This window comes from Odontesthes bonariensis, chromosome 5, assembly GCF_027942865.1.
Source record: "Odontesthes bonariensis isolate fOdoBon6 chromosome 5, fOdoBon6.hap1, whole genome shotgun sequence".
NCBI lineage: Eukaryota > Metazoa > Chordata > Actinopteri > Atheriniformes > Atherinopsidae > Odontesthes > Odontesthes bonariensis.
In genome coordinates this window covers 20416131-20437664 of record NC_134510.1, presented here as the reverse complement: position 1 = coordinate 20437664, position 21534 = coordinate 20416131, and the positions used below count along the sequence as shown (strand labels likewise).

General features: G+C 44.5%; 1 protein-coding gene across 4 annotated transcripts in view; it reads left to right on the top strand.

Annotated features, from left to right (window-relative positions):
- Positions 1–21534, top strand: part of ptprub (protein tyrosine phosphatase receptor type Ub) — a 172372-nt gene that overhangs the window by 84354 nt on the left and 66484 nt on the right. For all 4 annotated transcript variants that reach the window (XM_075465221.1, XM_075465220.1, XM_075465219.1 and 1 more), the window contains exons 3-5: positions 7589–7860; positions 16675–16756; positions 19280–19395. In XM_075465221.1, the coding sequence (XP_075321336.1) occupies positions 7589–7860; positions 16675–16756; positions 19280–19395 (470 nt within the window). The remainder of the gene's footprint in view (positions 1–7588; positions 7861–16674; positions 16757–19279; positions 19396–21534) is intronic.

Sequence of the window (21534 nt, the reverse complement as noted above, 5' to 3'; positions counted from 1 at the left end):
GTAAAACAGAGAGCTCTTCTCCTTTCAAGAGTTCCCGCTGTTGCTAAAAGAAGAGAGAAAGGAAATATCCCCCTGAAATTTAGAAATGAAGGGGGCAGAGGACAACTGCAAGCTGTGCGAGCAAAGAGGCTGACATTTTTAATAAAAGAGGAGGCACCCATCACGCTTTTCAGCTGGACGTTCAGAGGAGAGGGCTGGGCAGCTTTTCTGTTTTGCCAGAAGGTCAGCTTCAGCCGCCCAGTTGGAACACTGTCATTGTGTGTCATTGCTGTAAGTCGATTAAGTCTGTGTGATGTCTTACTATTGCTTTGTCCCCGTATGAGATCTTCCATTAGGAGGGAAACGTGTGTCTATCCTCTCCACGGGGTCTCCTTTTATCGAGGCTTCCATCTTTGTTGTTTACATGCCTCTGAGCTGCATCTAATTACCCGTAAGGTCAGACGGGTGGAAAACGAAAACATAAAAAAAAATAAATTAAAAAAAATAAACAGAGAATCAAAAAAAAAAATGCATTTGTGGCCTCTACTTTCTGCAGTGGTAGAGTGTAAACACCTCCGCATCAGATGGAAATGATGAGACATGATGTTTGCGTCTCCTGGAAGCTCTCGTTGCTCTGTGAGCAGTTTTGCTGGATAATGAGGCAGTTTTCCATTTCTGAGACACAGTGAGACCAAACATGCAGGAGATGACGACACCAATGTGCCCTTTCAGGCCACCAGCCAGAGCCCCCCCCCCCCCCCCCAAGTTTAGCACTTTATTTATTAACTTGTGTATTAGTGCTGAAGGATATAACAGAGAGCTGCACATAAACGATGGGGGTCAACTGGCCCCTCAGAAACTGAGTCTGAAAACCCACGCGACCTCCTCTGAGGAGAGTGCAAGAGGAAGATGAGCATCGGGGCCGATGGGCTGAGAGCAGGCTGGGGCTCAGAAACAGTAATGGAACAGCAAGCAGCATCAAGGACGCTCCTTAAACCCGAACACAGCCATTGATCCCATTATATTCAGACCTTTTGGTCCCTGTTGTTCTTTGTGTATTTGAGATTACTTGGACTCTGGCCTTGGATGTCAGAGGAACAAAGCTGAGCTGAGTGGCTTATACAGGGAGAAGCTTGTGGCAGGTGGAAAAAAAAAAAAAGACTTTAGCCTGACTTAAAAGTCACAGCACAACACAATTCCTCCCTGCAAAACTTCCAATAACTGACTGATCTTTGTGCTCACAGTTCCGTCTTTTCCCGCTTTCCATATTTCTTGACTTCCCCTGATTTATCAACGCCGCACAACGGCCCCACCCTCTATTTATCCTCATCTTCCTTCTGCGTCTGTTGAGTCTGTGGATAGTGTCACCTACACCCTGCGGCCAGGTTGTAGTCCAGCAGCTCTCCGTATGAATTATGATGTGCTGGATCAGTCCTAATCTTGTTATGGATGTTCTTTTGCCCTTGGGAGGAACATCAATGGACAGACAGAACTTGATCAGATTTTATGGCGCTTTGGAGTATAATTCATGAAAGGTGCCGTCTTATGTTTGCAGATGGGTGTGTGAGTTTTATCCAAGTAGTTTTCTTTTTTTCTTCAGTGAAAAATGCACACAACTGTAGGAGCTGCATGGTAGACGGGAGGGAAAAAAAGAATGATTAATAAAGAAATGTGATGTGTGCAATTGAAAGTGGAACATCACATAAAAGGGAATTTTTGAAAAATTGTCTTAAAAGACGACCCTGGTTTAGTTGAAGCTTGAAACGCTCATTTGTTTCAAGTAAATCCAGAAGATCTCAGGTCTGCCTGCCACTCAAGTGATATCGGTGGATTTCTACATTTAGAATAGATTTTTTTTATTATATGGTGTAAATAAATTGGATTCCTGTGTGGTAGAGGGCTTACACGAAATTCATTTTTCTTACTTTTAAAGACATTTTAACTACAAATGTTGTAAAGCACAATCCCACATCATGTTGTTGGCAGACTTTGGCACACTGCTCACCACGCGTCGCCGTGGAAACGCAGATCAAACCGCTAAATTACCAGCTCCAGGGTGCAAGCATTCCTTCAGAATTTTCTCCGAGGCACTACGGTGTACTGCTCGTGAATTAATTGGCAGAAAAATAACAGATAAATAAATCCTGCTTCAAAATGAAAGCAGGGATTGTTTTTTCTTTTGGGGCGAGAGCAAAATTGTTATTCGGCATAGTTGGGGAGAACAAAAGTGTTTTTTTTAATGAAAATATTTTCTTTAACCGGCCACAGAGTCCAAATGTTTCACTCTGGCTGAAATACATTTTATCAGAACGGAGGAAATTTTGCCTTCTCTTTCACAACGGAGCTCTTACAGGCAACGGAACACACTTTTTAACCGGACGTCATCGAGCGACAAACGGCTCTGTTGAGTCCAGCGTTACAATGAAAGCAGGATTTCCACATAAAAACAAATGACTCTCTTTAACTTGCCCATATGTTACTTTTTTTTTTTTACACCGGAAACCTAAATATAACATTGTGAGCGAAAATTCACTGAAACTGCATCAGTCAGATAGAGAGTTTTCACTTAACATCACCATGGCAACCTCAAATCACAGCTGCCCCGTCGGTTAGTAGTCAACAGCAGCTGCTCACATCTCTGTTCTGTTTGGAAACACTCTCAGCTTCAAGTGCAACTCGCAGGTTAGCGACCCGGTGACTTAGATTGTAGGAATGTGTAGCAGGAACTGGGTTTGTGAAAGAAAGGATTCATGAATATGCACTGGGAAAGGCAAGTGTCAGGAGAGTTATCATCCATCAGAGACCAATTCATTCGTGGCGTGTCGAGAACAGGTGGAGATCTGGGCTGGTAACTGTAAATTTTGCTATCTCATAAGAGCATACCAAAAAAAGCAGAGGCGTTCATTGACCACAAGGAGTGGGAAACGAGACACAAAACGGAAACTGATACCCAAATATAAGCTGGAAGGTTGTTAGTTGTATCGCACTCTGTATCACTGAGCAAGGTTAGGTTTTACAGTGGCTGCCACAGACATCGAGGACTTCCTAAGACTAAGAAAAAATGAATAAATTGTCTCATGTCACTATTTCGTATCAGTGTCATGCAATTCTATCCTCTGGAATGAGCACCACAGATCAGAAAAAACCTTTTATGAAAAAATTCACAATGATGAACATTTTTGAATTTCTGCATTAGTGTCTCATAAATCACATTCAACAGTCGTTTTTTTTTCAGACACGCATCCGGACAAAGAATGATGAATTTATAATGTAAAAGAAAGACAACCTGCAAATAGCACTTTATTAGCTGTTAGCAAAAGAAAGGGGGAAGGGGTTGTCTCTGCAATCCCACTGCAAATTCTCCAGAAAGGAAGTTCATCAGAAGACTTTATATTTAGCGATAAAAGGACAAGTTCTGTTAAAAGAGCAGTAGACGAGTGTTGATTCAGTGCTCCAATAATGACACGGCCATTTATACCTGCAGTAGATGAGGGAAGAGACAAGGGACGAGTATTTAGTCATGTTGTTTTTTTCAAGATTGTACTTAGAATTTGAAAGCATCTTCCTTTGTCATTAGAGCTGTTGTATATGATTTTCAAAATAAAGCCGGAGGAGCGTATTATATAAGAAGTTAATTCAGTGTGTTATAGACTGACATGTCACTGACCCATCTGCTGAAATCACATCAGGTAGGTGATCAAAAGAGGGCCAGAACTTCTCTGATAGACACTCACACACGCGCACACACACACGCACACGCACACACACACAGGGAGCCTTGTGTGCCTGTGGCATAGTGAAGGTTACAGTCCAAGTATGCAGTCATGGAGTTGATGATAATAAAGCACGACAACTTCTTAGTGAGGAGCTCTTTTCAGTTCAGTGCAAGGATTTATGTGAGTGGCAGCGTGATGTCATTACTTTGTGTGCGCAACGCCGTGACTGGGATTCTTCGAAGGGACCATAACTGATACGACTTATAGTCTCTTTCATATGTCCTAATTACCCTCTCATACTTTAATACATTCCTAAAAAGACATTAGACATTTTAATTCAGTCAAAATCCTTAAAGTTTATCACATACTTTGAACTATAGCTCCTGCCATTACTGTAGAGCAGAATACACTCTGGTTCGATAATGATGGAAAACATCGCAGCCCCACAGTTACGTTTTAGTAATGTTGAAACTTTCAAAAGAGCTAATGGGCGTAACTAGATGGCGTATGGCCGATCCATCTCTTGTGACATTATTTCAATTAGGTTTTGATATACTGCCCCAGAATAAGAGTTACCTTATAGTGAAGAAATTAAGTACGCACGACAGGTCTGGACTGTGTGTCAAGTCACAGTATCGAGTCACATTTTAGTATGCACTAAAATGAAACACACCACCTTACTGAAAGTGATCGTTTCCCACTTATTGTCCATTGTTTGTCCAATTTTGACACCGTTCTCAGCTATTCGAACCTTAAAGACCAGAACTCTCAATGTTAAAAACAACAAATCCGAACCGCAAGTGCTCCACAAACGAACAATTTCCACTTGAATTTAACAGTCCCATGAATCCCAGTCAAAGTCCCCGCCCCGCTGCTCGCCACATGTTTACCTTGAACGCCATCGGGGAAAGGCAGCTGATTCTTTCTGTTTCGCGCTCGCCTTTCCACCTTTCTGATCTTGGCGAACCTTTTTTTTTAAATAATGTCTTCAGTCTTCACCTCCTTTACTGCACTTGTGTTCAAATGAAAAAGATCCAATGGAAGTCGTTTTTATCCCACTGCAATGTGCAGGGGTTCCTTCTTTATGTCACTGCTACCCGTGATTCATTTGGGATGTGAACAAGAATGGCTGACGACAAGTGAAAATTCCTTCTCTAACAGTGAAAAGACATTTTGAGTCTTTTTAATGTCTTATCGACACAACTGAAGCCAATGTTAATCTAATAAGCCATCCGAGTCGTTTTAGTTGGGTTTCCATTCGACTCTTGTTTACACACCAACATACAGTGTATTCTTCATATCTATCCATTTCAAGGTAAAGCTAAATGATTTGCCCTGAAGGTTAATGTTTTACCGGGAATCCACGTTTGTCCCGAGTTGCCCGTTATAGGGAGGAAACTGAAGGGTTTTCACCTCATCTCCGGTGATTCGTGTCCTTTCACGCGGCCTTGCAATCATGTTGTGCTTCTGCACGTCCGCTGTGAATCTGCTCGGACTCGGATTTTTTATTTTTATGAAAACATTTGTGTCTCGTCTTAGGCAAAATTGTACTGCCAGTTTTTTATCTTGATAGGTAAGGTATATATAGTATGTTGAATGTTGGATTCTGTATCTCATAGCCACAGCACAGGAAGGTGTTTTCTCTTCTTACTATACCCAGAAGACGTTAAAATAAAAACGCTTTGTTTTCGTTTTCGTTAATGTGGATTTAATGCCATTTTTGCCCGTGAGATACAAACATTACTGATGGCCACAAAGAGGCAAGATAATACAAACGTTACATCCTCAGATGAACTAATGTTATACATGATTTCCATACTGAGTGGGCTGCCATAGATTATCTTACAGTATATTGGCATTACTGCCGAGGATCTGTCCAGGAATTCCATTCAGTTTGTCACAATGTTTGATAAATGGACCCTCATTTTCCTGCAGGATGTGCACACATTCGGTATCTTATTAGATATGTGACTCTTCAGGCTAAAAGGCATTAGAGCCATCTGGTTCATATGTCCTCACGCCGCATTACGGTTCTTTGCAGAGTCAATATAAAGGTATGGCTGCGGCACCTCGGCCCTTTTTATGAGCCCTTGTGGACCTTGAGTGTGCAGGAGAGAAGAGATGTATTCTGAAAAATCGAACTGAATAGAGCAAAATGGGAGTGTGAAGGGGTACCGAGGTCTGGACAAGGCACGAATGGGGCTTGAAGAGGCGGAGAAAAAGTTGTGTCCTGCGTAACTCGGAGCGCTCCTGTTAGAACGAGCGGCTGGGAGTTTGCTCGGAGGGTGTGAACACGTTAGGAAGCTAAGTGTGAGCTCTTCTCACTGGAAAGCTTCCTAATTTAGACGGGCAGACTGTGCGGGATGGAAAAAAAAGTCTTTCTCTGTTTGACGAGTCACCGTTCGCACACTATTGCATAGGAGTGGAGAATAGATGTCTTCGGGACACCTGGCGCCAAGGCTGTGACTGTCTGCTCGCCTGGGCTCATTTCTTACTGAGAACCGAAAGACCTTGGAGTACAGAGACAACAGACTTGATTATGTGAGTACACAGGAAGGTCTCCAAACATTGTTGTGCTAATCACGTTAGCGGGCACAGACTCTTGAGGCAGGACAGATGCTTGGCAAAGGGCAATGGGGTTATGTTATCCTGATTAGAGGAGGCTTTGGGAGGGGGAGCTGTGAATCTCGTCTTCTACCTCGGCATCGCCTTGGAGAGGTAAACCCGCCGCGATTCTTTCTCCCACTCAATCTGTCAGTTGTTCCTCCATTCCTCATACTTGGCTCATTGTCTTTCTCTGGTAGTCATAAGAGCTCGCGCCTTCGTCAGAAGCGATTGTGTCCCCACATTCAACAGCGCACATTTCTTTTCCTTTTTATCGGCCGCCCACGCAGAGCAGCGAGTTGTCAGATGATTCTTTTTTTTTTTTTCTTTCTTTTTGCTCATACCGATTCCCTCTGCTCAGAGTGGTTGAAAACAGATTTTGCTCCTTTGTGACATGTTTGCTTTGGTTCGCAGGCATCTGCTTAAACAGAAATCCCTCAGTGGCTCGTTTGCAAACCTCTTCCAGTTTTGTGCAAATCAGCCGAAAGAGTCTCCCACAGACGAGTTCGCGAAATCAACCATGAGCACTAATATAACTGATCAGGGGCCTTTTTCATTTTACTCATCATTGTGCCTTCCAAAAGGATCTAAAACTGCATCATGAGCCGTATACTTTTGTATTATGCATTGTTGGCTTTTTAGCAGCATTTATTTAAACGTGTCCTTGTTTTTCCTGTTTTTTGTATTGTGTGGCTTTCTCCCATCCACAGCCAGAATCTCTTTGGTATCTCGTGAATTATACATGCACCACAATAATAGGATAGCCCATTGCATATGCAGTTTCGTAGGCATCAAATTGTAGATTAGAGATGAATAACATGAATGTCCATGATGTTATTTCTGCCTCGGGAAACTCTGGCGTGACAGACAGCACAAGTGTCTGTTTGACTGATTTCATTTTCCAATTTAAAATGATTCAGCACTGCAGGCGTTTCAGAGACTTTTTAAAAAAAAATTTCTTTTAACTGCACGCTCCACTACCACGGGTGGTGGTAAATGACGTCTGTTTCTCAAGCCTGTGAGATGGCGAATGCTCAGAGAATGCAGGGGTTTGTATATATTGCAAAGTTTTCAGGCTTGTCCACACATACTGGTCAAAGTGTGCGTAGATGGGCTTCCAGAACCAGCCGCTCACTTTGACTTTTATGACTTCTCACGTTTTTTTCAGATCAAAGGTTTTACGAAGAGGGAGTTTTCGCCCAGCATGGGGAAAAAACGGTCGCAGGCGGCCAAAACTGACAAACTTTTGTGGTGACAAAAACAACTCACAGGTTTTCTGCTCCTTTCAGGGTCCTACATGCTGGTGAACTCTTCCCAGCATGCCGTCGGCCATCGTGCTCAGCTGCTGCTGCAGACGCTGAGCGAAAACGACACGCACTGTGTCCAGTTCAGCTACTTCCTGTACAGCCGCGATGGCCACAGTCCTGGAGCCCTACGGGCCTACGTGCGTGTCAACGGCGGTCCGGTCGGCAGTCCGGTGTGGAACATGTCGGGGTCTCACACAAAACAGTGGCACCAGGTTGAGTTGGCTGTCAGCACCTTCTGGCCAAATGAATACCAGGTACGAACTTTGTTTTTCTCCGCTCGATTCCTTACGCCCACATTTGATGACGTAACCGATGCGTCTCTTGGTCTTTCATTGCCTCGTTTGTTAATGGAACCAACTTCCGCTGGCACCGGGGATCTATTTTAACGACAAAGACAATGCAGACCTACTGACCGGCATCTGGTGGAGCTGAAAAAATAAAGCAGTGCAGCGCTTTACTCTGTTGATCACTTCTCATTTTAGCCTCAAGGTGAATCTGCTGTTAATTACTCGCATTTGTGATTTAATTAGCGCCGATTCTCTTGTGAATGTAGCTGATGTTAACGCTTGAGGTGCCTAACTCGATGTGACATGGGAATGCCTGGTGGAGGTTTCACCCTCGGAGGCCTGCACGCTGGGTTTTCAGCCGCCTTTAACCATTTACACGGCATGTCATCACCTGCTTACCGTGGGCAGACGCCGACCGGCGCGAGGCGTGGTCTGTAAAATGGCACAGCTGGGCGTGCATGAGGGTTATCCATCTATTAATTCAATTTCTTTTTTTTCTGAAAACTCTGCTGAGCTGTCAAAAAGCAATTAAGTTGAGTAGTGTGCATTTTATCAAGAACTGTCAATCCCTCCTGACTTAATTAAATTCTATTCAGCCCTGCAAGATGTGACCTTCACTGTATAAATAATAGTCTTGCATTGTACAACCTGGGGCCAGGTGCAGGAGGATGTCTTTTGAAAGACACCATACCATCTGAAAATAAGGTTAAAAAAAACCCCCCAAAATCTTTGGATGATAACAATAAACAGCAGAGTACGGGACTCACTCTCTCAAGAATGCTTTACTTTTTATAGAGTGATAGATTCTATACTGAATCGGTGTCTGCCACCTTGTCACATTATTGTGTTTTAACACCTTGTCGTCGTCTGATTTATATGAAGAAGTCTTGGCAGTCTGCATGTGGTTTCAAAATGACAACGCAGACAGTAAACCAAGGTAATGTCTGCAAGCTTTGTAGGGAGGCCTTTTGAAAGAAAAGCTCGATCTGAAAGCTCATAAAGATACAGATGGTGCTGAGCGGAGCCATCAATATACAGATGTTGCACTTAAGTATAAGAGGCAGGACCACTCTCTGAATACTCCATGACAAGTGCTTCATGACAAACCGTGTATAGACTTCAGAATTTAGGAAAAATGAATGGTTTGGTCCCACCGACTGACATATTTATTATAGTGTCTAAGTCACTATTAGATGATTGATACCGAAACGTCAGTGTTTAGGCAGCCTGTCACTGTTTTAACTGCTGGCGGTGCGTTTGTTTGGATCTACAACCCCAATACCAAAACGGTTTGGGATGCTGCGTGGAATAAAAACAGATGGCAGTGATATGCAAATTTCCTGAAGCAAAGGTGGAGGAAAAAGCACGCTTATCAAGTATTATAATCGAGACATTTCACGATTCCACAAGAGACATGAGCTCTTCTTGAATTTGATGGCATGTTGCCACTAATTTGGTTTAGGATTTGTAAATATTTGTCATTGCTTATGTTTACATTTTATAAAGCGCCCCGAATGTCTTTGGAACTGCGACTGCAGTCTAATATCAGTGTTATAGCGAGGCACGGCAGATAGTCATGAGGGGTCAGCAGACAATTTCTGGGGAAAAAAATCCAAAACTTGTTGGAAACTACTGCTTTAATTTGTGAAAGTGGGCTGTATTAGAAGGCTTGTGACGTTATCGATTGGTTACGGTCTTCATCTCAGAAATAACTCGTTGCTGCCGCTGCCATATGAACGTAGATGGCATGTAAGTATATTTAAAATGCCATGTCAGTGGAAGGCGGTGAGCTTGACTAATTGGCGCTCCGTCAGTGTCACCTCCCTCTCAGCTTTTCTCCTTAGAAAAAAAGGCAAGCGAGCTCATCTCTCAAGGAAACTGCCCGCCGCATCAATTTCAGAACAAACGACAAACTTCCTCGCTCTTCGCTGCTGAATTATTCTTCCAAACTGTTTTCACTTTGCCGCAAATCATTGCTTTTACATGAAACGCGGTGTTTTGATTTTCTGCGGAGCGTTTAACAGCGTGAGCAGGAAACGGCCGACTCTCTCTCTGAAGAGTGTTCTGCCGGCGCGATCCCTCTGATCTAAAAACAGACTCACTAACATCTATATCACTCTAGCTCTAACATGAGAGCGGATACGTCACGCATGCAGTAATATTATGTTTTGCCCTGCCTTCTCTTTTCTTCTCAAGTCTGACTGATTTGGCCCCGTTGCACTGATGGTTTGCTCTCCACATCCTCCCTTCCGCTTTTCTCCACGGAGTCGTGTGTACTTTTAGATCTCGCGGTCCTGTGAGCATCGCAGTAAACACGGATGGCTCATTGGTGAGTCAGAACTGAGGCTGCAGTTAGGAAAAGGAGGTTCGTAATGGGCTTATAAGGAGGAGGGGGAGAACAAACAGTACCGGAAAAGGAGATGGGCCCAACAGTTAAATTAGTATTGACAGTGCAGCCTTTTAATAGAACGGCTTAAACTGCTAATGGCCTAGCTTTTATCTCCTGTTGGGGGAAAACATACCGTTCAAATTGATTGGATTAAATTCACTAATATCGGGGATTTGATCACCAAGTGCTGGCAACATTATAGAGAAAATGTATCCTATTGCAGCCTGAGAGGAAATAAAGGACTAGGTTTTTTTTTTTTTTGCTTAGCTCTAATTCAGCTGAGCTCATACTGCCTCTTGAGTACAAAAGGAGCAAAACAAACTGCCCCCACAAAGTCACATATACCAGGGCTTACATTGCTAATCCCCTCGGCAGTCAAAAACCTCATCACTGTGGAATGGCAGCGAGTCTCCTGTAGCAGCTCGCTGCTGCTGCCTTTTACACAGACAAAACACAGAAGGGGGAATGGGGGGCGGGCGTAAGGCTGGGTGTTTTCTTTGGTGCTCGCCATCTCCTGGTGTTAACCCACAAATGAAACCGAGAGATAAAAACACAAAGAGAGGAGAACAATGGAAGTCTGTCAGAGCTCGAGCAGTTCTCTCTGAGTTTTTTTTTTTTTTTTTGCTCCAAAGCAGGTTGACTGCAGCTTATGTGATTTTTAGATGAGGGATTTTGCTTATATCAGCAAGTCTAATACAGCCATCGTCGGATTTGAAGTGATCGGCAGGCTGATTTACTCTGTCTTTAAACAAGTAAAGCAACCTTTCAAAGCGGAGGGCCCCACTCTTTATCATTTCCACTGGAGTGAAATTTATTCCCGGAGAATACACATCATTTTCAGAAACTTCTTCTGCCTTATTGGATTTCAGCGCATATTAGAGCACCTAGTTATTTGCCTGCAGCACATGTTTACAAAATGTCAGTGCAGCCTTTAGCCCTGCTCAGATACAGACGGGAGATAACACTCAAGGATGCTTGTTTCACGGTTTTGGGCGTAATGAAATACCTTGTTTACGGCACACACGGTTGTTGTTTGGGTTCTGAGAACGTCATTGTCGGATGTAATTAAAAGGAGCCTGCGAAATGCTCAGATAATCGCCAAAACGAAAGGGATTAATAGGCTGAACGCCAAAAAAGTAAATAAATAAAAATCTACTCAATCTCATTTGTTCACCTGCCTGCTGATTCGAAATCATTTTCCTGATTACTTTCAGCGTGAATGCTTGACGATTTTATTAACTTTTTACAGTTTTCTTTTTTTGCTAACAGGTCCATATTGACACTTTATTTATTGATCGATATTTTTCTCAGTTGTATTCTCTCATCAGGCTCCCTTTTATATTTATGCGAGAGTTGCCGGCGTGAATTGAATGGATTCTGAGTTGGAAATATAAGATCACCTTGAGGTGCCTCGATAGAAGATGTCATATGAGCCTGGAGTGCATAACCATAAATCTGTCTGCTTCTTATTGGTAGAAGTGTTTGCAGTACCTGGAGAACCCTGTTATCAAATATTAAAGATGTTATCCAGCCCTCCAAGACTGCCAACTGCAGCCAAAGACATGCCCCCGCCCCTCTTTTCTGTCTCTCACTCTCTGACTTATTCATCTCAAATGTCAGAAACTTCGTTGAACTTTCCTCTCACCTGTCTGGCATTACCTTTTTCCACGTGGTGATACCGTGTGCCCTATCTGTTCCTCCTTTCACTACCCCTTACCTGCTGAAGGTGTTGCTGCTTTACGCTGATCATACTTTTTGTAATCTTTCCTGATTTAATATTAAAAAAAAAAAAAAACACGTGTCACTTTAATGCTCTGAGAGAGTTATCCAGTCATCTCCCCTCGTGGGATTTGGTCATGAAATGAGTCTGTGCTGATAAGACTTCATTGGAAGACACCGTGGGACAAGATTCACAGTTTCAGGTTTGGTGCTGACGTGTATTCCTGAACCGCGGCTGATACAAGCAACAGATTAAGTTGAATAGAACAGGTTGGCAGGTTTTTGCCTGGTAGCTATGTGTAGATTTTTTACAGCGGTCAGCTGCAACATGAAAACCAGCTGCCTGACGCTGTCTTGCGCAGCCAGAACAGCTGTGATCCATTTGGGCATGGAAACGGGAAGTCTGGGGTGTCATTTGTTGAGCATATTCTTTTAAGTGTTGTGGGTTGTGAAGTGAGTACTGTGTGGATTGGGCTTGCCTCGGTACATCCTGGAAATTCTTGGTTTTGGACGCCACGTCCGCTCCTCGCTCCTCGTCCCGGAGCAGTTTTTGCGGCGCAATGGGGCACATTGTCCTGCTCGGCCATATCCACAGATGGGGGGTGTTTTTTTAAAATCTGTTTGACAAAGGTGGCGTGTTTTAAAGTAGCATCAACATTAAAGCCAAAACTCCAGATTTCTTACAAACCAACAGCCACGCCTTGCTCTTTGCAGATGATGTGGTCCTGTTGGTTTCATCGAGAAGAAACCGCAAGCAGACAGTGATTCAGCAGACAGCGTTGGCTGGGATGAAAGTCAGCACGTCCATGGTCCCCACTTAACTGGGGGGAGAGTAGGTTCCCTGCCTCAAGCAGGGCCTTCTTTACGAGTGGAGGGAGAGGTGGATTTGGGCAGCTTCTTCAATGATGTCGGCAGAGCACCAGTCTGTGGTTGTGAAGAGAGACCGGAGCCAAAAGCCAAAGCTATTGATTTATCAGTCAATTTATGCTCGAGCCCTCGCTTATGTTCTTGAGCTGTGGGTAGTGATTGAAAGAATGAGATTGAAAATACAAGCGGCTGAAATTAATATTCCCCTGAAGGTGGCTGAGCTCACCCTGAGGGATAGCGCGATGGAGCTCAGTCGTATAGGAGGCTCAGGAGCTGCTGCAGCCAGTTGAGGTGTCTGGGGATCTGGTCTGGATGCCTTATAGGCGCCTCTGGGGGGGACGCTCGGGATCTCTGCTCAGACTGCTGCCTCTGCAAACTGGTCTGGGATAAGTGGCAGAAAATGGATGGATGGATGGATGGATGGATAGCAAATACATTGTGACAAGATGATGAATGTAGTTCACTATTTCATGTCTGTTGTTTTAACAGCAGTTCACGTGGCCACAAACACAAGAACTACCAGGCAGCGTCCTGCTATAAGTCGTCCCGAAAGGGCTCAAAAAGATAAAAAAAGAACCGACGACACACAGTGGTGCTCAGCTTCAACGAAACACCAGACTGATATTTCGCAGGGAACAAAGACTCTGGTGGATTTCGTCCCCTTTCTCTTCCATTATTATGACACAAAGGCTTTTCGGTGCCACTTTTGCTATTTCCCAAAAAGATTAAATGTCCCCAGAAGTCAGTATTAAGTCAGTACAAAGAGGGAAATACATCAGATGTACAGACTGGATTATTCGGGCCTGTTTAGCGGGATCCCTTAAATCCACATAATTTTTCCCATGATGCCATCTTGTTTACTTGTTAGATTCATTTCTTTAAAAGAAACGAGCCCGTCGCACGTCGAGGGCACAGCAAAAGACTCGTAAACAAGGCTCCTCATGTCTCAGCTTTGTCTTATTTTCGTCTCTGTTCTCCTGCCGCACCGTTGCCTGCTGAGAGTCCTCCAAGCTGAGCCCACGGCAACGGGAAAAAAATGTTCTGTGAAATACGACGGAGGCCGCGCATTTACCCTGCGATCTCAGACATGACTGTTACCCTTTGGCATTTTCCACCTGAGCCAAATCTCTCCAGCGCAAGAGCATCAAGGAAGTTTTGGCGTTCTTCTAAATGTAATCCGACCGGCTATAAAATAGTGTGTGAAAGCCGTGTTTAATGTACGTGTGTGTGTGTGTTTAACGGCGTCTCCCGATCGGTGAAAGGTACAGGCTGGTTTACAGGTCCGGATAAATCCACTCTTGATTTGTATACATTACAGCTGCCTCTAAAAACCAATATTACAGAGTGATGTAATATGCTCTGGTAATGTGCATTTCATATCTGTTGTAAATCACTCCGCGATGCGCTTTTTTTTTTTGTCCCCTGCATTTTTACTTTTTTTGCGAAGGGAAAGCAACAGCTTGTTAAGATGAAGCAAGAGCGTTCGTAAACTTTTGTTGGCAAAGTGGCTTTCAATAAAAACCTCGGAAGGTTGTTTATTGAAACAAATGCTCCGAAAATGCCCCCCCCCCCCCCCCCCCCCCCGTAATAACCTTCTCTCCTAATGGCTAAGAAGACTTGGGATTAACCAGCGATCAATCTGTTCAGCACTTTAGCTCAGCAGAGAGTAATAACAGCCTCAATTAGACTTTCAAGATGTTTTTCCCCTCTCTCTCTCTCTGCTTGTGTACCATTGAGTTTAATCAGTTTTTCTGGCTAATTTCGATGTCAGTCTAATGGCGTGGCCCTGAGTGTTCACGCAGCTAATTCAGGTCAACATACTGAGGTAGATTGTGCCTTAATCACTGTTGTTAATTTTGTATGTTCAAGCTTATAAAAAGGGAGGGAGGAGGGTGAAGAAGGAGCAAAATGAAAATGGCAAAGGGACAAAAGCTCGAAACCTGGAAATAATGAAGTAAGAGAAGTCGATCCCGCACAGACAGGAAAACAGAGGAGGGAGAGAGGGGGGGAAATGATGAAAACAGGGGACGTTAATATCACCTTTTAAGAGCGGTGACACCTTCCAGCCCCGGAAAAAAAAGAGAGAAAAATTGATGCCGGCACAAGGGAATTAGCCTCGAGTGTTTCTCTCTGTGTAGAGTAGCCTGTCCTTACCAAGATACCGAGACCTTCCCTCATGCCTCCCCTCTCACTTTTCTTATCCCTCCATTAGCCCAAAGCCTCCCCTCTTCTGTCTCATTCTGTCTTTTATTTTTTGCTGATTCAAATCCTCCTACATCCCTCGGTGATGCGTGCCCGAGAGCGCACAGCCAGGCTTGTCTGTCGCCAGAACAATCTATTGTTTTTAAGTCCAGATGTGGCAGGCGACATCAGTGTTGCTGACTGTTAAAGGCTGGAGATGTTGCCGTGACTCGTGTGCAGTATTAGCTGTTCAAACGCAGAGAGATCATGGAGGTGAAGATAATCTGCGTTTTTTTTTTCAAGGAAAAACATGAATATCCCTCTCGGTGATATCGCAGTATTGGCACCGAAGCCCTGGTATCAAATCGAAACTGGTGTAACCAGTTCAAAGGAATATTCACCAGCTTTCTTTCCAGAGATCTCTACCACATCCTATGCTTTCCCTTAGCCTCGATAAAGTTTTTTTTTTTCCATTATTATCTCCAATCGATTCTCATATCTGTTTGACTCTCATTTTGATTGATTTGTTATTTCTCTCTTACATTTGATTTCTTTTTCGTGAAAAAAAAGGAAAAGAAGTGAGAATTAAAGGGACTGTGTAACGCAGGAGCTACAAGGGAAGGTCAGGGACTGCTGCACAATTCTGTAAAATGGGTATAGCAAAGAAAATATTCCTGGTTTTCCATTAAAAGACATTCGAATAGGTTCTGTAAAGCAATTTGAATTGCCTTTGTGTCTGAAACTTGTGATATACAGTAAATAAACCTGCTTCCAGGTCGAGTACTCAACCACGTAAACAGCCTGCTGTTTCTTGGAAAATAAAATAACCTCCCCGATCTTATCTACACGAAACCAAAGACAGACATTAGTAGTTTTCAGGATGTAATAGAGTTTGAATGTGTGCAGGAGTGTGTTGGGGCACCTCAGTGAAAGTCAAGACCCAGTTATAGGAACCGTGTTGCAGTCATCTGGTCCCGTGATGAGGAGCAATAACTCAAAGTTGCCCTTTGATCAAACATGTGGATGGAAGACTGTCCTTGGTGCGGCGAAAACAAACATCACCTCTGTGTCTCATAAGTCTCCCGCTATTACTGAGGATGGTGATTTGATATTGATTAGGTTTCATGAGAACCCACTGCTCATCTGGCTTATTGTTCCAGAGGACAGAATGGAGGTTTGTCCTCCCCCGAGTCTCGTGGCCTTGTGCAAGCTGTATTATCTGCTGTTATGGCTTCACAGCAGCCTGTGCCCTGAATCTACGATGGGGCTCACGACTCAGGCGCCACCGTTGTGGGCTTCGTGATAAAGCAATTATTTCCCATGGCCCTGCGGACTGAGGCTAAACTTATCCATCTCTGCTTTGATGCCTCTGCATTCCGCCTAGGTTCTCTCATTGTCTAAGACCTTTGTTTTGGGTCAGCAGGTGTGCGATGGCATAGTTTGCAATTAATGTGTCTGTCGTCAAGGCAACCAGAGCAATACAATTCACTCAACCCTCAGTGGTCTTTAGAAACCCGCGCTTACGCTTGAGCCGCGAGAGCACGGGGTCAGCCATAAGTATATGCTTTACTAGCTGCTAATTCAAATCGGCTCATCATATATTCATGCTCGTTGTTTTTTTACAGGTGCTGATCGAGGCAACAGTTTCCAGAGAACGCCGGGGCTACATTGCCTTAGATGACATCATGGTGCTCAACTATCCGTGCTGTAAGTGCCACTTCTTACAATGGGTTGCAATTTCACAATGTGCTGTAGGAAAGAGGTATTTAGTGATCTGTTGAGGGAAAATTTATTTCAAAGCAGCATGAGACATAAATAGGATTAGGAGAAGAGTAACGACCGATTGACCTTTTACATTAGCTCTGCAGGTTGTCCCGCGGCGGCGGTGGCTGCAGCGCTTTTGAAACACGGGCCAAACCAAATGCCAGCACTCTCTTCCACCTGAGATCACACCTGTCATTTTGCCTCCAGTCTGCTCTAATGGCATAACATATATACCTTAACCGGTGTAATCTCCACTGCCCTCTCCTCTCGGCTCTTACATTTCATGTCCTATTGTGGAGGAGCAGAGGCGGCTTCTGGGAACGTGTCCCGGTTTTGTACAGAGGAGGTTCCCATCAAGCGTTCATTTTTGAAGCTTTACGAGACTGCCCTCTCTTCTTCATTGCGAGTGGCCGCCTGCAGCAGAGAGGGGCTTTTTTGTGTCAGTTGCGGAAAAGCTAGTGTTTTTTCAGCCCCAGAGGACCTTGTCTAAAGCAGAGTCACTGAGACCCCTGAGCTTAACACCTGGACAAAGCCTCTCACTGTCACTTACACTCTCCTGCGCGCGCCCACAGCTGAACACAAGGCCTCCTGTCAGCACATTTAACACCCCTGGTCCACACTGCCTCTAGCTGACTTGCAGAGCTGCTTGAAGGATATTTCTTTCTCACGGGGATCACTGCTATCCCCCTTTTTTTTAAATTGATATGCCCCCACTCCCCTCATTGTAATCACAGGAGGGGAGTTTTGATTCTGATTGAGATGGACTTTTCAGGGTCGCCACGTTACAGAGGATACCACCAGGTGATTTTTGAAAACAAACACCAGCTGTGAGATTGGGTAGCCCCCTCACTGTATGCATACCACTCTGTCGGCCACCCTGTTACTCACAGACACAGCAGATGGCATCTTCTCAATGCTCCCACTGTGGCCATTAAATAATTAAGACTCTCATCAGGACCCGAGCATGCCTTATGATGTGGCACATGGCCAGCCCGCATCACTTGACAGCGAGGATTGTGTGTGTGTGTGTGTGTGTGTGTGTGTGTGTGTGTGTGTGCTGCATAGCAAGAAATAGAATAAACTTTCAAAAAACAAAATGTCCTCATTATTAATTCTGGTTAAAGCGCGGTTGACATTTCGGTCGTATTCTCCCGAGTCTCAGTCTTTTGACTCTGATACCGATGTTGCAGTCCAATGAAATATTTATCGCTCTAAAGAGTCCTGAGGATAAGATCTGACACATTTAGCGGTAAAACACTGCTGCTCCAGCCAACTGCAGGGCGTGTTCCTTTCCACTCGCGCTCATTTCGGTGTTTGTTTATTGAATGTTTGGCTCTCAGGCATGAATAATGAATTGTCCTTCGGAGGGAGAGTGACTCGAGGGAAACGTGGACACGCGCGAGGTACAAACTCAAGCGCTTTCCCTTTCTTGCTGTACACAAAAAAGATCAAGAACTGGTCATCTCCTTCTCTGAAGGACAGCAGCGCAACGTTGTGCAGGACCAGGCGGGGGATGAGTGCGACCCAAACCTTTGTTTTTCCCCACGATGCTCCGGCGCCACAGTTGCTCTGCCATGTCCTCCTGTCGATCATTCGGAGTGACACGGTGACGCGTCCTGCCGGCGTTCACCCAGTGATTTGCCTCCGTATGGGTTCAGTTCTCCCTCCTATGTTGTTAATCGCAGGGTTGGGTGAGAGGGCCACTCCCACACACTGACTCACTGCCAGCTACGCATGGCATGCTGGGATATTCTCAGTCGAACCGTGGCGCGACGATGCTCACTCTGTGGCTTCTCTTCTGCAAACTCACTCCTACACTGTGCTCATCTATACATTGGATGAGTTTGTTTGTCAGATCATTGTAATTTCCATCTCATTGTAATCACATGACAGACGACGCAGCACACGTCTCCACGCAGTTCTATCTGTTAAAAGAGCTTTAAAAGGAAATTGACTGTGTTCCAACCTCCGCTGTTAATGCAAGTACACACCGAAAAGGTCTAAAAGAGTCAAAATATTTTTTTCTTTATATGAACATTTCTTAGTTTTGTTTTCCTCCATTTATTGTTGAGCCCTTGGCAGATTTTGCAGATGGTTATGAGCATCGAAACTTGAATAAAATTGTAATACTTCATGAAATTCGTCAAGCTGACCTCTACTTATGAATTTTATAGACACAGAAGCACATGGGTAGAGGCTGGGGAAGAACAAATGTCTCCCAAACCATCAACTAAAAGAAAACTGTTGTTTATTCACTGTATTTTGATCCAGAGTTACAAATCACCAATCGCCAGAGCTAAATGCTCTCTGAAACAGAGGTGTTTGAAATTCCTATTTCAACATTTCAAAAACCAGACAGAAAACCTTGACACCATCGCGGCTGCTGAATGGCCTTGTGAGTAATTAAAAAGTATTGTAGTCTTTTGAGATCACAATGTTTGCCTCTCTGTCTGTCTGTCTCCTTAGATAAGGCGCCGCACTTCTCCAGGCTCGGAGACGAGGAGGTCAATGCGGGGCAAAATGCCACTTTCCAGTGCGTTGCTGCTGGAAGGGCCTCAGAGGCTGAGAAGTTCCTGCTGGAGGTCAGTGGTTTCCTGGGGGAGTGTATTGCTGAAGGAACCTGTGTGTCTGGGGCAGATGTGTTCGAGTATGCTGAGGATTTACCTCCAACACAGCCAGCAGTGCAATTTATAGACTGGCTTCGGTTCTTGTTCAAACTGAAAACAACCGTGGAGGTGACCGATTATGAGACAAAAAGTGTTTTTGGCCCGCAGGACTATTTCTGATACCCTCTCAAAAGAAATTTTAGCAGTTAGTAGCCCCTAATAATGTGTTTCCAGACAATCAGAATTTGTCGAACTGCATTTGCTGGAACTTTTTTGCAGCTCCTGCTTCTGAGCTCGTCCCCAATCGAACACATGAATTCAGCTCTGGCATCTAACATTTTAAAGTCTCTGGACATCAGCCTCGGTAATTAAACAAGGGGAGTGGACCAACAGCGAAGCCGAGGCTTTTTTGAGCCTGTGTCTGATAGAAGAAATGTCAATCTGTACCAGTCATCCATTACGTCACTTCCGTGTTCCTATTTCTGTACGAGCAGAAAAAAGGCCTTTAAGGTGCTCCCCAATTTTCAAGGCACCACCAGGAAGATATGTAGAACTGTTTGGTCTGAAAGGGCTTAAAGGAACTTTTGGCACATGCAGAATAAGCAGACGACCCCCACGTTCTACAGAAAAAGATAAATTCAGACTGAATGCACAACTAGCGTCTTAATGAAAATGCATCTGTCTTCTGGTTTATTTTGGTTTTGATTTAGTGTCTCTTTATGTGTCTTTTTCGCCGTTGTCATTTTCCCTTTTGGTCATGTGATCGACTTTCCAGCCAGAAGGTTTAACTGTCACTTCAAACGGAGGCCCCGGTTCTGGGGCATAAGCCTGGAACCGGGGCCTGAGGTAGGCCCGCTCAGTGAAGCGAATCATTAGGTTCATTTGAAGATTTCATTCCAAATTACAATCTGTTAAGTGGAACATGTGACCCTAAACAACCAGCGCAACAAGGTTGTCATTGTTTTCGAATCTTTATGTGCCCCCCAGAAATTGTAAGCGCTTGAGTAAAGATGGAACACAGAGGTTGAATGCTTTGACAGCTGCACAAGCCTTGAAGCCTCTTAACTCCGCTGCCTTTGAAAAGTTGCTTTTCTTGTAGGATTCCTCAGCTTTCGTCACTACATTTATCCAGATTATAGGCTTTGTTGTAGTCATAATTCTTTGAACCACAATGGTTTACTATGTAAAAGTCCATACTTCTGGAGGGGGTTGGGGGGCTAACTCAGAGATCTCCCTCTTCACACGGTCCCGATTATAGAACCAAATATCATTGCTGTAGGGCTTTCCTTTTCCTCGCCTCGAGCTGCAGTCACTGTGCAGCCACACATCGACTGCTCGTGCCAACATGTCGCCACCCACCACAGCCAGTGGCAATCATGGCTGACCTCGGCAAGCCCACTTTATTGTTTAAAACTAGGAGGCATGTGATTTAGGTAATTGAAGTGTCCTCATTCGCACCCCTTTGAACAACCTCCCACTTGGTCGCGACACAAGAATGAAGACAAACGCTTTGGGTAATTAGCTGACATAACTATACAGACGCCTGCTGTAATGAGATCTCCAGGCCACTGGAATGCCTCACTTCCCTTTCTTTCTTCTTCAGCTGTTCTCTTTCAGCGCTGTTCTTCAGATCAGCACGAATCCGTGCTTTTGTGTTGTGCCCCCGTTGTGTTGTGGCTGTTTTTGCTGTAACAGCTGCAGATCAATCTTGGCAGCTCACGTAGGCCAGTTTAACAGATCATTTTGTCCTTTCCTCGCCAATTAGCCACAACCAGATTATTTCGCTAACACGGAGGGACCCCGCGTTTGTCCTGATTTCTTCCGCCTCCACTCTGCAATCCACCAGCTAGCTGGCCAAAGGGAGGTAATAAAGATGTAGGGAGGACATAGGGAGGTATGATTAAGTTTTATTTAGACTTTCCTGTGGCTTCAGGGTTTGTTGTCTGCTTAACCCTAATCATCGGCTGCGTGTTTATGTGTTTGTTTGCTAAGGGTCGGTCTGAGGTTTTTTTGTGGTCGGCGGTTTGCTTCGAGTGCCTCAGATGAGGCGTAGAACAGAAGCCAAGTTGGCCCAGCACAGGCCAAAGATCTCCCCGTTGATCCCAGCCCGCTGGC